At 28.7% G+C, this 14,241-nt stretch overlaps 1 protein-coding gene across 1 annotated transcript in view; it reads left to right on the forward strand.

Moving 5' to 3' along the window:
• Positions 1–490: 490 nt before the first annotated feature.
• The window catches only part of LOC111026914, a 74,930-nt gene continuing 61,179 nt past the window's right edge, over positions 491–14,241 (forward strand). Inside the window, exon 1 of the mRNA XM_022305097.1 lies at positions 491–1,561. Within this exon, the coding sequence (XP_022160789.1) occupies positions 1,201–1,561 (361 nt within the window). The 5' untranslated portion in view covers positions 491–1,200. The remainder of the gene's footprint in view (positions 1,562–14,241) is intronic.

A 14,241-nucleotide genomic window follows, 5' to 3' on the forward strand; every position in this document is an offset into this window, starting at 1 on the left:
AGTATAAATGAAAGTGCTAAATAAATAGTGCTTCATATAAAAGGCCATTTTATCGAGCAGATACATATTATAATAAACCTATATTATCCTTATAGTATATGTATATTAGATACAATATATTCCAAGAAAAAAAATTTGGTAATCATTTAAAGTATACCTATTATTAGTTATTACTTCATTTTTAATGCTTTTTTTGCAGGTTTTTACTTTTTGGAGATTCAAAGTCCTTACCTACTCATGACGATCGTTTGAATTTCAAATCGTAATACAATAAAGTATAATTATTATGCTTAACGAAAATCGCTATTCGCATCATTCGTATCAACCACAATAAGAACAGGAACAAATCATACTAATCGAGCATCGCGGTTAAGGCGGCGCGAACCACCAGACCGGCTATAGTGGCTCCATCTGTGGGCCGCACGCGCGCGCCGGGTCACATGGTCTGACCGACAAATTGAATACCGTCTGGCGGTCCCCGTGATTCCGTGATTCCTCGCGTTCGCCACTCTCTCGGCCAGTCACCAACCGCACGTCGCGCAGTTTATTAGAGGGGAAAGAGCAGAAGACGTAAAGAGGAAAAAATTAAATAAATAGTGATCCGATCGACAAGACGACGCGAGCGAGACGGACGCGGCACACGACGTGACCGACCTGCCGCCGGTTTCTCGAGTAAAAACGATAATCACATAAATAATATTAATATACGAAAAACGAGACTCAGAAGTGACCTTTTTTTTTGAGCAAATTTATCCGTTCGATTTTTTTTTTTTTCATTACCTACGTTTTCGCGCGTTCGACCTCTAGCACATTGCTAAATTCGCGAGCTCGTGATCCGGCCGTGTACCCGTTATATTCGTATGCCTAATATTCACACGTAGTTTTCTGCCGATTTAAATTTTTTTTCCGTTGGTTAAAAAAAAAAAAAAATAATAAAAAGTCGTTTTTTGAGCTTTTGGAATACACAAACCGAGGCGTAGCCGCCGTTCAACCAGTCCGCTGCTATTTTGGCGGGACGGGTCACCCCGTAGGGTAAACGCACGCCGTGACAATATTATCCTCCCGAGGTCGACGACACCCGCAAACCGCACGCCCGCCGGCGTTATGCGGACGCCGTGCGAAGCGGGCACCGGCGTCCGGCGCGACGGACCCTGACCCGGCGGTACCCTGCCCGGTACCACCCAGCGATGGCCTAAAGTCATGGTGAAACGGTCGCACTGCAGCAGCAGCAACAGCGGCGGCGGCCACCGGCGGAGTGTTGTGGTGACGGTCAGTGTGTTGGCGTTGTACGCCGTGTTGTGCGGTGGCGCGGTGTCGGGCACGTCTGCACTCGGGGACCGGGCCGCGTATTACGGCGTCGCGGCGGCCGCGGAACGGGTGGACGACGCGGCGCTGGTGGCCGCGGTCGCGGGCTCGTCGGCCAGGAGCGGCCGGTCGTCGGCCAACCTGTCGCACATAACAGGCACCGCCAGGAAAATCAAGATGTTCATCAAAAACAGATACCTGCAGGTGTTCCCGGACGGCACGGTGAACAGCACGGCCGAGGATACGAACGACTATGGTGAGTCCGATATAATCATTATATATTATAAACGCCAAAGACGGAAATACTAAAAATATTGTAGTGATAATAATAATAATAATAATAATAATAATAATAATAATAATATTATGTCTACCGGCCTATATACTTACGCCTACCTACCTATACAATATTATAATTATTATATAATACGCACGTCTGTTTTATCGTTTTATCGTTGTATCGTTGGGTCGGTCAAGATGAGTAGTGGCAACGTTTTTTAAAAATAATTTTTTATAAGTTTTTTTCCCTTTATTTATTCCATCGACGAGATAATGCGCGCGATTTAAACGCGACCGCACTGCCGGGTCATCGTCGGAAATCCTCAATCTCCAATGCCCACACGATCCCATTAACCGAAATACGTCTTGTAAGCATTATAATATACAAGCATTATGTATAATGTGTATCGAACGAACGATCGGTTGTTATTAAGTACTCTCCGTATTATAATATTATACTCGCCATATTTCGAAACGCCGCAGCGCCGAGGTGCAAATTTAATGTTGTGTTGTGATAGGTATAATATTATCAGTCACACGACGTTCCGAGATTATTATTTATTAATCGGATATAATCACGGTTAATGGGCCTATAATAATAATAATAACACGGCCTATACGGCTATACTATATACGTGTATTATGTAGTTATATATTATACCTACACACACGATGGAAACGAATATTCCTGTTTTCGGTACCGACGCCTCAGGTACCGATCGATATCTTTCAATTTGACAAGTTTCAAGCGGATCCTATGTATGTATGTGTGTGTGTGTGTGTGTGTGTGTGTGTGTGTGTGTGTGTGTGTGTGTGTGTGTGTGTGTGTGTGTGTGAGTGAGTGTGTAAATGTGATTTTAAACACCGCGATTACATATTTTTATGTCTAAAGCGATTAGGTTTTGTTTTAACTTATCTGAATTACAGTATAGGTACAACAATATTGTATATTATAATATATATTTCCGCTGTGGAATTAATCAATGTTTCTGCAGATAAAACTAAAGCACTTAAAATCATTGGACGATTCCGAGACAGAAAGAAATTTTGTCGATTTTAACATTATTAGCATAGTATGGAAATAGGAAACTATAAACTCAATAATGCATTAATGCATCAATGCATCATAATAAATTCATACCTACTATGGGATATTTGTACAAAGTTAAACGCTTAATCGCGTGATCATATTGTAATAAAATAAAAAAATCAACTAATATTTTAATTAAATGCATACAATTGATTAACAGTAGTACAATTTGAAAAATTTGAAACGTAGGTGCTAAAATGTAGCTTTTCTTCAAAATTACTTGAGAAATATTCTATTTTGCTCTTTAACTTGACTAACAAGACTGAGTCTACACTTGATGTTTTAGATCAAGTATTTCATATTTTAAAGTATGTCGACAAATTAAGTCCATGCGAAATCTTAAGTTTATTTTATGTGTTATCGACCACGTGGTACCTATAGGCTATTCAGTATTGATATAAAATGAATTTTTAAGTAAATTATTTTTAAAAGTGCTGGATATTTCATCTGAAACTGAATAAAATTAATGTATTAGGTAAGTACTTAAAAGAAATCTTGGTTTGGCTAAATTAGACATTATAGTGACATTAAAATATTAAACCAAGTAATCATTAACAATGATATATATTATTATTATGATCTCTGTTTTCTTTGTGAGTAGAATTTAACTAAGTTCAATTAGGTAATTACCGATCAATTTTAACAATAGCGTTTTAAAACATTATATAGTATATACATCATTATTTAATATGACATCAGTTTAACTAAAATTCATCGTAATACATAAACGTTACGTGTTTGCACATATTGTTACAAAACAAAAAAAGAAGTGTTAGTATTGGTATAAATGTCTAAATTAAAAATTCAATTTATAAAATATATACTAAGTATCTTTTGATCAAAATTCAAAATGTAAATTATATACTCAGCTGTAGGTATGTAATGTATATTAAGTTGGAGATCTGATGTTTTGTCCACAATAAAAATAAAATAAAAAAGCAATAACATTTTAATGTAAGATGCATTTAGTTCCGATTACTTATATTATATTTATAAAGTAATTTCATTGCAAACTACCTCTTAAAAATAGTTTATTATAATTTAAAAAATAAGAAAATTGGTATTGTAAAAACATATCTATCGATGTTTTCTAATTTTGTGATTTAAAAAATATTACATAAAGTTTGTATGTTTACACTGTTTTATAAATTTTTATCATTTTAACTATTTGATATTACTTAAATCTTAATACATTGATGCCTTATTTAAATTTAATTTATTATTAATTATTATATAATATTTAGCAAATATTTTTTATATACATTTAAAATGTCGCCTTGATGGATATACGGTAATTAGTTTTACAAATCATTTTTTATTAAATTGGAACAATTAGTTTATCGAGAATGGATCATAACATTTTTTTTATCCATGTTTAATAATTACAATACACGAGATTTAATTTTGTGAAGAACAAACAAAATTGTCAACATATTATGTAATATTTATGTTTTTAGTTCAATTATTTTTTATTATTTTTTTTTATTTTAAAAACTTTCAAGTTTCTATTCAACTGTCGTATATTATTTTTAAAATGTTGCGTTACCTACGTATAATGCACTTCCTCGATCTAAAACTCGTGTGATATTATTTTAACTTAGCAATTTTTTAGCAATTAAACACCACTTAAATACATACCTAATTCATATTATAAATATTAGGTTAGGTTTCCCTATTAACTCAACTGTTATCTCAAACAAATTATAGGTACCATGTAGTTTCACTTGATCCATAGTAACCCTTTTCTTAATTATCTACCAATACTAAATTATTGCTCAATTCTATTAAACATTTTGTACCTTTCAGCTTATTTATGAAAATAACTAGGTATTATGAAATAGATTTTGATAAATGAACAAAGTGGAGTTTTTCGGATCTCACGAATAACTCGCCAACGACACTAAGAAACCAAAATCGTTGTTCAAGAGTTATAGTTTATCGTTACTTTCAATTTTAAGCTCACAACTTTACTCCACTTTACTGCACATACGCCCGTTAAACGTAAACCGAGACGTAAACTATCCAATTCTCTGGCATTTGGTTCTAATCTTTTTCAACTTAAATTGTATTGCTGACTGTCCTGCTCCTGATGTATGAGTCTACAGACAGGCGCCATTCCTACTTATCCTTTACTGAAATAGTTTTTACATGGTGTTTTTATTTTTAATCTTTTATTTTATTTTAAATTTGAATTATTTTGTTAATGTTATCTCAATTATTTTTGGCTGATAAAATCTATATTGTTTCTAAATATACTTGTTTACATCATAAATAATTTTATACCATCCTACAATGATACATACTTCAGAAAATAATAGTAATTATTTGGATATAAATTATATAATTGTTTTTATCTTCTTTAAATTGTGTATTTCGATAAGAAATAGAATTAACGAGTGATCTACTATTTGTTTGAAGTATGATGTCAGAAAAATAATTATGTAAACATCAATTACAATTTTCTTCTACAAAGAACTAAATTTAATATAGCACTTAGGTATTTCGATGTTTGTATTTTATATATCAACGTAATTAAAATTTTTTGGTATTTGTAACATAAATTTACAGTCCAATTTAAAAGAAAAAATACAATTTGGATATCAAGGTCACCCAATGAAGACGAGAATAATTTTTCCCATCAAACATATATAGGTACACATACGACATATATCTATATATATACATGCAACGTAGATTGTTGAATTTTGTGAAAACTTAAAGAGAACCGGCTTCTGTTCATTGTCCTCTGGAATTCTTTAGATTCGGATGATGATGAAAAGATAATTTGTTAATAAACGAATGTTGAATGAACTACCAATGGCAATAAATCAATAGGACCAGCTAGTTTACCAATACCGAAAAAAAACTTCATTCGTTAAACCAAAACATAATAATATTTTAATTTTATACAAGTATCATTTTGGTTACAAATAATTCTTTTTTATTCCGTAATATAATATACTAAAAATAATTAATTGTTCCAAAATGTCCAAATCATAAATTACTATTTATTTTATAGTTCATCATACCTAATAACCTAATAACAAAATTGGTACGTAATTATTTTAAGCAAAAATGATTAACAATATTATTTTAAACAAATCTTTTTTCTTAATACTCTGTAACCTCTTGGAGCTAATGAAATATTTTTCAGAATTATTCAATTGCATTTATATGATGTGCAGTTTTGAATAATGCTCCATAGTAGGTTAACATTGATAAAAGTAGTCGTTTTCAAAAGTATCTGTGTCGACAATTGTGAACAAACGTTAGCTTCTATTGTAATTTGTAGTTAATATTATAATAGATTTTACGGTGTGGCGTTTAAAAAAGTAGTTTCTTAAAATACAGCCGGCAGACTATACCCAATAACCATACTACCCGATTGTTACACCATCGCTAGAAACCGATAAACACCAATACACCATTCTTCGTTTATTTCTGAAGTAAGGTAGGTAAATCATTATTTTTCTTTGTATAATACTCATATATTATTTTGATAGTAAAATATATCGGTATTTGTCTTTTGTAAATCATTATAATTTAACATAATACACTTATAATTATAGTATTACAATTATAACGAAGTTCATGGCTAATAAGCTTATAATATTAAATTAAATACAAATAATTAATAATAATATAACAATAAATCAATTACTAAAGTGTAATATGCATACTTATAGAGTTTGACAACAATTTAAATTAAACTGTACACTTCTCACAGTATTCAGCAAGCCAAAATTATCACTGCCTTAAACACCATGTATATTTTGTTATCGATTCTGTTATTGATTGTCTAATCGATATTTTCTTGGTCATAAAATAATTCTTGCATTTAAATAATAATTGTGATTTTAATTAAACACTACAGTGCATTTACACAATATTTACATATTTATTCTACTTTGTAATAGCAGTGTAAGAAATGTATAAGTATAATATGTAATTAAATACAATTTTCTTTTAGGTACCTACTAACTGATGTTTAGAATTTAATGTATTTTTTAATATTATTTCGGATTAAAAATATAGATGCTTGCTTACGGTTTATGCTTATTCGAAAAATCAAAATTTAATACGATATGTTTAGACATTGTATATAGATGGCTACATGGGTAATAAATACTAATAAAAAATAAAGTGCACCGAGGAAGTTAATAAAGTCTTTATAACGATATGTATTCATCCGTTGGTGTATTATTATTATTTTTTTGTATTAAATAGATTATGACTCGTGGATATGACACCTAAAAAAGGTATAAGTTATTAGGTATGTAGTTTAAACGTTAAATGTAAATACAATGCAATTTGACACTAATAATAATTATTATTATAATTTAACTAAGTACCTATATAATATTACATTCGTGTGGGTTACAAGAACCTTCAAGTATAGAGTCGAGGTCAAATTGTTTTAATGTTATACAGATACAAACAAAAATTAAGATCTATCGGTCAAATTAATTTGCTAATGCTACTTTAAACTGAACGACAACGCAAATAAAATATGCGTATAACAATATAGTTATATTATGTCGGTGATTGACGGTAGTCATTATTACAATAATTCACATTTGTTGATTATATCACACTATCTTAGATAATTAAATTTGACATATTTTTTAGTTGTTGTTTTGAATTCTGATCAGGTTTTAGCATTACGATTTAATTTCTCGTTAAAACTCCGCGAAGGCGTGAACTACATGATTAATAAAACAAATATCAAACATACGAATTTTTAAATGCGTACAATTTAAACGAAATTACAGAAGCTGTTCATTCTACTGTAATGTCTTATGTAGACCATACAATCTTAACGCTATAACCAGTTTACAAGAGTAGCAGACATAGAAAAATGCTTTCTCACATCAACAGTTGCACAATTCAATAAACTGTCTAGTTCTAATAATTAACAAATAAAACTTCCCTGTTGATAATAAATAAAAAAAACTATGCGTAAATTAGAAATATTCAGATTAATAAGACGTAATAACGTACTTACTGTAGTAACTTCAATATTTAAAACACATAAAAATGAGTGAAACAATCATCAGGGTTGATTCATAAAAATAGGTTTCGATAAATATTATTAATAAAGTCTGTTCTAAAATAATACGAGTAGTATTTATTAATTAAAACTGCACGGTTGCAAAATTGAAGTAGATCATATTGTACAAATTAAATATTCATATAGGTACGAAATAATGGATAAGAAAATATTTATTTAAAAAGATAATATAATGAATTTAAATTATGCATGGTACCTATAGAACCTACCTACTTATCGCATTTTAACTGAAAACGATGTACAACTTAGTTTAAAATAAATTATATTTTTAAAGATACTTATATTTTATTTTTCTTAAAAATTACTTACAAGTTATATTCCATAGTCGTTTTTTTTAAATTTTTAACTCGTCATCGAACTGTATTCTAGTAGCTAATATTAACTATTTAGTGGTAAATGTTTTTGTTCAATAATAAATGAAAAGATAAACAACTTCAAAGTGTATCTCCTGTTAAAAGTTGTGTGTAATTATTAATTAATTTATATATTTTTACAATATTAAGACTTGCACATTTTGGCCATAACCATCCTGTGTATGTATGTATAATATTTTTTACAAGCAGAAAGCAATATCAGTAATTAGTATCATTGTATCAATAAACTTAAGTCAGTTTTATTTTAAAAAATAAAACATTTTGTTGGCATGTTGTCATTTTAAAATAGTATAGTTGCATTCTTGATAATTTTTACCCCCTACGTGTTTTTAAACGGGTTTAAAAATCTGTACAATATGGAAGACTGATTAGTTAGGTATTATATTTTTAGTGCTAATCCTCTTTAGTTTGATTCTCATAGATATTACAGCTCTGTGACCTCAATGAACTGTCTCGTTATTATTCGTTTCTCATTCATATTTCATTTTTAACTATTTACATCCAAGTCCATTACACTAATAACGTGTTACATGTGTATTATGACCTCTTGTAAGTTGTAACCATTATAAATTTAGTAACTTGTAATATATTAATATATATTATATAACCATTTTTAATCCATTCAAGGATGTATCTTGGCTGTGATCGAAAAACCAATAATATGGAAATAATAAAACTTATGTTAATCCACATTTGAAGCGATAATATGTAATTCGAAATAGCACATTCATATTTTTTATTTAAGAAGATTTGAATCGTAGTTGTTCTGTCTTCGTCAAACATACGCTAAATAAAAATTTAGATTGACGTTTTCTTTCTAACGTGCTACGGTTGATCTAATACAGGGATGAGAATTATGAAAACGTTTTGAATTTGTCATCAAGATTAATAAATGAAATCGACTTTTCCGTGTTTTTTATTTTAACCATCTAAATCCTGAAAAAATTATTTAAAAACGGTACGGGAATTTAAGAAATGTCATATTTTAATAATTTTTAGAGGAATTATAAACAAATATACATTTTTATTTCTTTTTGCAAGAAACTCTATCTCAAGCAGACTTTACGAAAAATTAAAATTAGTTTTTAGAACCGTGTTGCTTCACTTTATCAATCGTCATTAATACATCGTTATCAATAATTAATCAAGTCGTTTGAATGAATAAGAGTCTGAATTTTTATTTTACCCTTGTATTAGACAATTAACTGAAAATCACAGCTTTCAATAGACTTAAAAATAAATTTAGAATAATAAAATATTTTTCATGGACTTTTTTTATCTATAGTTTATTTTAATAACTTTTAACGTAATTTTTTTACATGATATTATATTATCTTAATGCCATTATTAATATTGTATTATCTACTAAAATGTACACTATATTATTATTGCACAATGAGTATTTTTCATTTTGTTGTGCATAGGATACCTATTTGCGCTATATTATGTTATAGAAATAAAATATTGTAGAATTTCTTTTAATTCATCTTTTAAACATTATTTTTAGTTCGTGTTCTAAATTAAAAACTTCTCTGAACTTACCAAAATTCAATCCTGTAATGAATTATTATCCTACTCTAACAATTCTACACTAGTATTGCAGTGGTATTATAATATTGTTTTACAGTGGTTCTCGTAATATTATGATTTATGATAGGGTGTATATTGTATAATATAATATATAAGTATAATAAATGAGTTAAAATATAATATACCAGTAGGTACATACGTAAATCTACCTAATTAAATGTAATTTCTCAAATTCGATAGGTTATATACTCTAATCAATTTCCATAAAATAATGATTTCAAAATATCATAGGTAAATATGAAGTCTATTATTGACTATTGTGCTGTACAAAGTAAATGTTAAAAGTTCATTTACTAAGAGATTTATTATGACGATTATGACACTGTTGATTAAAACTTAGAAAAAATTTAATTGATTGATAATAGTAATATATTAGTAACACCTTTATCATATTTTTCTCATATATTGTATTTGCAAAAATTAAGTAATGATGTTTATTAATATATTAACATTATAATTATTGTTATATTTTTCACGACTCTATAGAGCAATCCAGTATAATAAACCGATTGCCTCATAAAAGAATGATATTAAAAATTTTACGTTTTCGTTTTCTATTTTATTTGACTTTTCGACGAATATATAGATATATTATTTGTCATTTACAATACAATAATAATTTGTGCACAAAGAGTTTAAGGTTTCGAACTATTTTAATTGAAAAACCTTACAGTAATATTATGATTTAATAACAGCCTGTATTTAATAGATCTATTGTTTTTAGATATATTGATTTTTAATAACAATTATTTTTATATGGCAACGTATATTGACGTTACATTAATCTTATATAGACTATGGCCTATAAAAGTACGGGTGCTTTCACATTGACGTGACATTGGAGACGACTATCCAACAAACGTTACACGTACGTTCTCACAGCGAGATGAAAACACTGATACAAATATTATACTAAACTTAATACATATATATAAAGATGCGTAGATGCAAACGATAATCATTTGATGCATTTCAATTGGTAAAATATGGACATCATTAGTTGGTTTTTGAGTCTTAGATTCAGCTAAATAGCCATAAGGTATATGAGCCACTTTCATCGATATTATTTTACTACGTTCATTTTGTCGAAGTTATCTCTGTGGAAAGGTTCTTTATTCCATGCACCATGTCTATTATTTCATAATGGTCATCACACTCAAGAATCGTATATATAATATTATGTTTGTGTTACATTATAATGTATTATTATATTGTAGCAGAACGTGAAATAAAAAATTTAAGTTAAAAAAAATTATTCTTATGTAATTTATGATGACTGCGTTATTACCGGTATCATATACTATCGTTAATGTTATTACTTATTACAGTCAAATAACACGGCGGATAAACTATAATGACTAATATATCATCATGCCATTTTGCGCCAATTAATAAAAAAAATCATCAATAAAGTTGATAAAAGAACTATTTTTTTAATAATAATTATGCATATAATTTTACATATTTGTGTACAGCGATAGTATTTAGTTTTCAATGTATATAGTTATAATATATTTTTCATATCTAGGTATATAAAATGTTCTCGGAAATAGAATATCGGAAAATCGTTTTAGACGTAATTTAGTGTGCATTAAGCACTATGTCCCGGGGGGGCATTTCAAGGTGTGGGACCGCTTGTTAAACACTTTGATTTTAGGTTCGTATATTCTTTTTATTACCTATGTTAAACAGTCTGAAAGAAGTGTTGTTATATAATATTATTGTCGAGTTATTACTTATTATCTCTGGGCCACTAGACCGCCGCGAAAACGTATTTTTTTTAAATATTGTTTATTTGAATTAAAAGTGTAAATTGAATAATTCTGAATTCCATTAACTCCAGATCATCTATTCTTGAATGAGTTATTGAAACGTTTGTTTAGATTTTCACAAACCAGTTTATTTTGGAGGTCTCTAATATCGAGCATGCCGGTAATATTACTTATTTGAACATCTGGAATACGTTTTGATATAGGTACGTTCGAACGTTAATCTTAAGACCAGATACCACTTGGACTTGGTTCAATTATAAATAACTAATATAAATTAACTAAAAATCTAAATCTATGCTTGCGACGTATAAGTGTATATTTAAAGTGTAAATAATCTTATGATAACTTATTATTAACAATTGCAAATTTTAAAATAAATAATTTAAACAACATTTGCTATTAATACACTTTTTGAACATTTATCCACTTGTAATTTCTTCATGGGATTTATAGTGAGTTAAAAGAAAATTGTTTTTGTTACCTACTAAAATGGTTTGCTGAAAATAGAAAATCTGAATTAGTTGTTTAAAATGTCTAACATTCGTTTCTAAAGGCCGAGAGAGTCGTTACAAATAAAAATTATGCCAAAATATTTGATGTTAAAATATTAATACATATGTTTTTATTTATATATAACACTAAAATATATTAATGTACCTCTTTAACTGTCAAACATCTATATATTGTTAAAAGATTTTATAGTAAGAAAAATTATTATTTCGAAGATAGGTCATAATGTTTTGGATTAATTTTTATTACTTACGATATTTTTACCTTATGTATTACATTTATATATGGAGTAATTTCATATCACTAAATTTAGAATACATAATTTTGTTTTGTGATATATATGACTGACATGTACACTGTGCTCATACTATTTTTATTTTTGGCATATGACGATATTGATACAAACAATAAGTACTATGTCCTTAAACTTGTTAACAAAATATGCAATAAAATTAAATATTAAGGATGTTTGAATCTAGTGGATTTTTTTCATATATATTATGTTTTATAATTGTTTACTTTTTATTAATTTGCTATAATATATCAGTGGTAAACTTGTATCAACTAACTATATTGATAATCGATCTACCCACTAATTTTATTACAATTATACTAAAATAATTTTAAGTATCGTATAATATATAAATGATTTTAAATCGAATGGCATGAAAGTGATAAATATAGTATGTATTGGCATACTTTCAAAGACAGAAATGAGAAAAGGTATGTAATTAGTATCTAAAATTATCTCGATACTTTGGTCAAAGAGTTTCTTACTGTAGTTGGTATACCTACCTACCTACCTACCTACATAACATGAATATAACAAAACATTTTGTTTTTGTAATGTTTATCAATACAATTAATTTTTAATAACAGATACTTTACTAAATTTTTTAAATGTTGATTTGTCTTTTTATGAAAGTTGTACCTTCTAATTTTCAGAATATTATTATGAAACTTGAGTAACACTTTTTTGATGTTCCTTTTTATGTATTTAGATTAATGCATCTATGAATATATAATTATAATAAATATATTGTTATATTCTGTTTAGTAAACAACAGTATAGGTATAACTTCAGTGTTCAGTGACTCATTTTAATGTCTAGTATAAAAAAAAATCAGTTGTTCTAAGGTTTCCATTATTGTTTTTTGTTTTTATATTTATTTGATAATTTTAAATTTTAAACATTAATCTGTGTACTATTACAAGTTACAACAGTAATCGTATTAAAAATGGTAGAAGAGGACCCTATATGTGTAGACTAATATTGTGTGTAAAATGTTTAAATAATACGAATTAGTAATTCTTTTATAATGTTTGATTGCAATAATTGCATACTGGAATCTGGTGTAATTTGAAAATAGTGCAATTATTATAATTACATACCTAGTGTATAATTTTATAGATTAAAATGCATAATATTGCATACATTTCATACCCATTCATAATATGGCTTATGCATAATTTAAGTACTGTTAAAATCTTTGAATTAAAATTTTTCACTGATACAGTTCGGCATCTCATTTTACAGCAGAGGACATTTTGTAATTAATATTAGTTTCCTTCGAGTGCGCGGTTTGATAAATAATAACCGTAAGACCTATTAAAAATATTCTTAATGTCACACACGAGCTCAGTGTGTTAATGGACTTTTTAAACGACAATTAATATTACGTTGTATCGGTTGTTTGGTAATTTCAAAGATCGTGTTTCGTAGAATAGAATTCCTAAACTGTTGTTTGAGTGCATAATTCGAATTATTTAGACTCAAGGGACAGCGCCACCGGGATATTTATCGTGGGCACGGTTCATTTTTACCGGTCCGACGTACACAATAGAGACCAAAAAGCGTTTGTAAATAACTTCAGTGGCGTATTAACTCACAAAAGTAGCCCGGAACCACACACATACTTGTAGGTATGCGAGATTTTACTAAAAAATATAGTTACGTATGATCGGAATTTCATTTACCTCCCTACTGATCTCTCACGGATCTCGGTAAAGTGTTATGTATTTTTTACGTATAAAACTCGACCAACAAGCCGAAGCCCACACTGCTGTATGCCGTGAGAACGTCATGCGCCTACTCATTGGAGTAATAATAGTATTATATATTTTTAAGAAGGATTTTTTTTTTTTTAATAGTATTTATAGTTTTAATTGTTCTACAACGAGTCAACGTCAACCAGTGTAGATTAATGGTAGAAATCATCTTTAGGCTACCTATTATCTTATGGCTTATAT

The sequence above is a fragment of the Myzus persicae genome, unplaced genomic scaffold (genome assembly GCF_001856785.1).
Source record: "Myzus persicae strain clone G006 unplaced genomic scaffold, MPER_G0061.0, whole genome shotgun sequence".
In the NCBI taxonomy this organism is placed as follows: Eukaryota; Metazoa; Arthropoda; class Insecta; order Hemiptera; family Aphididae; genus Myzus; species Myzus persicae.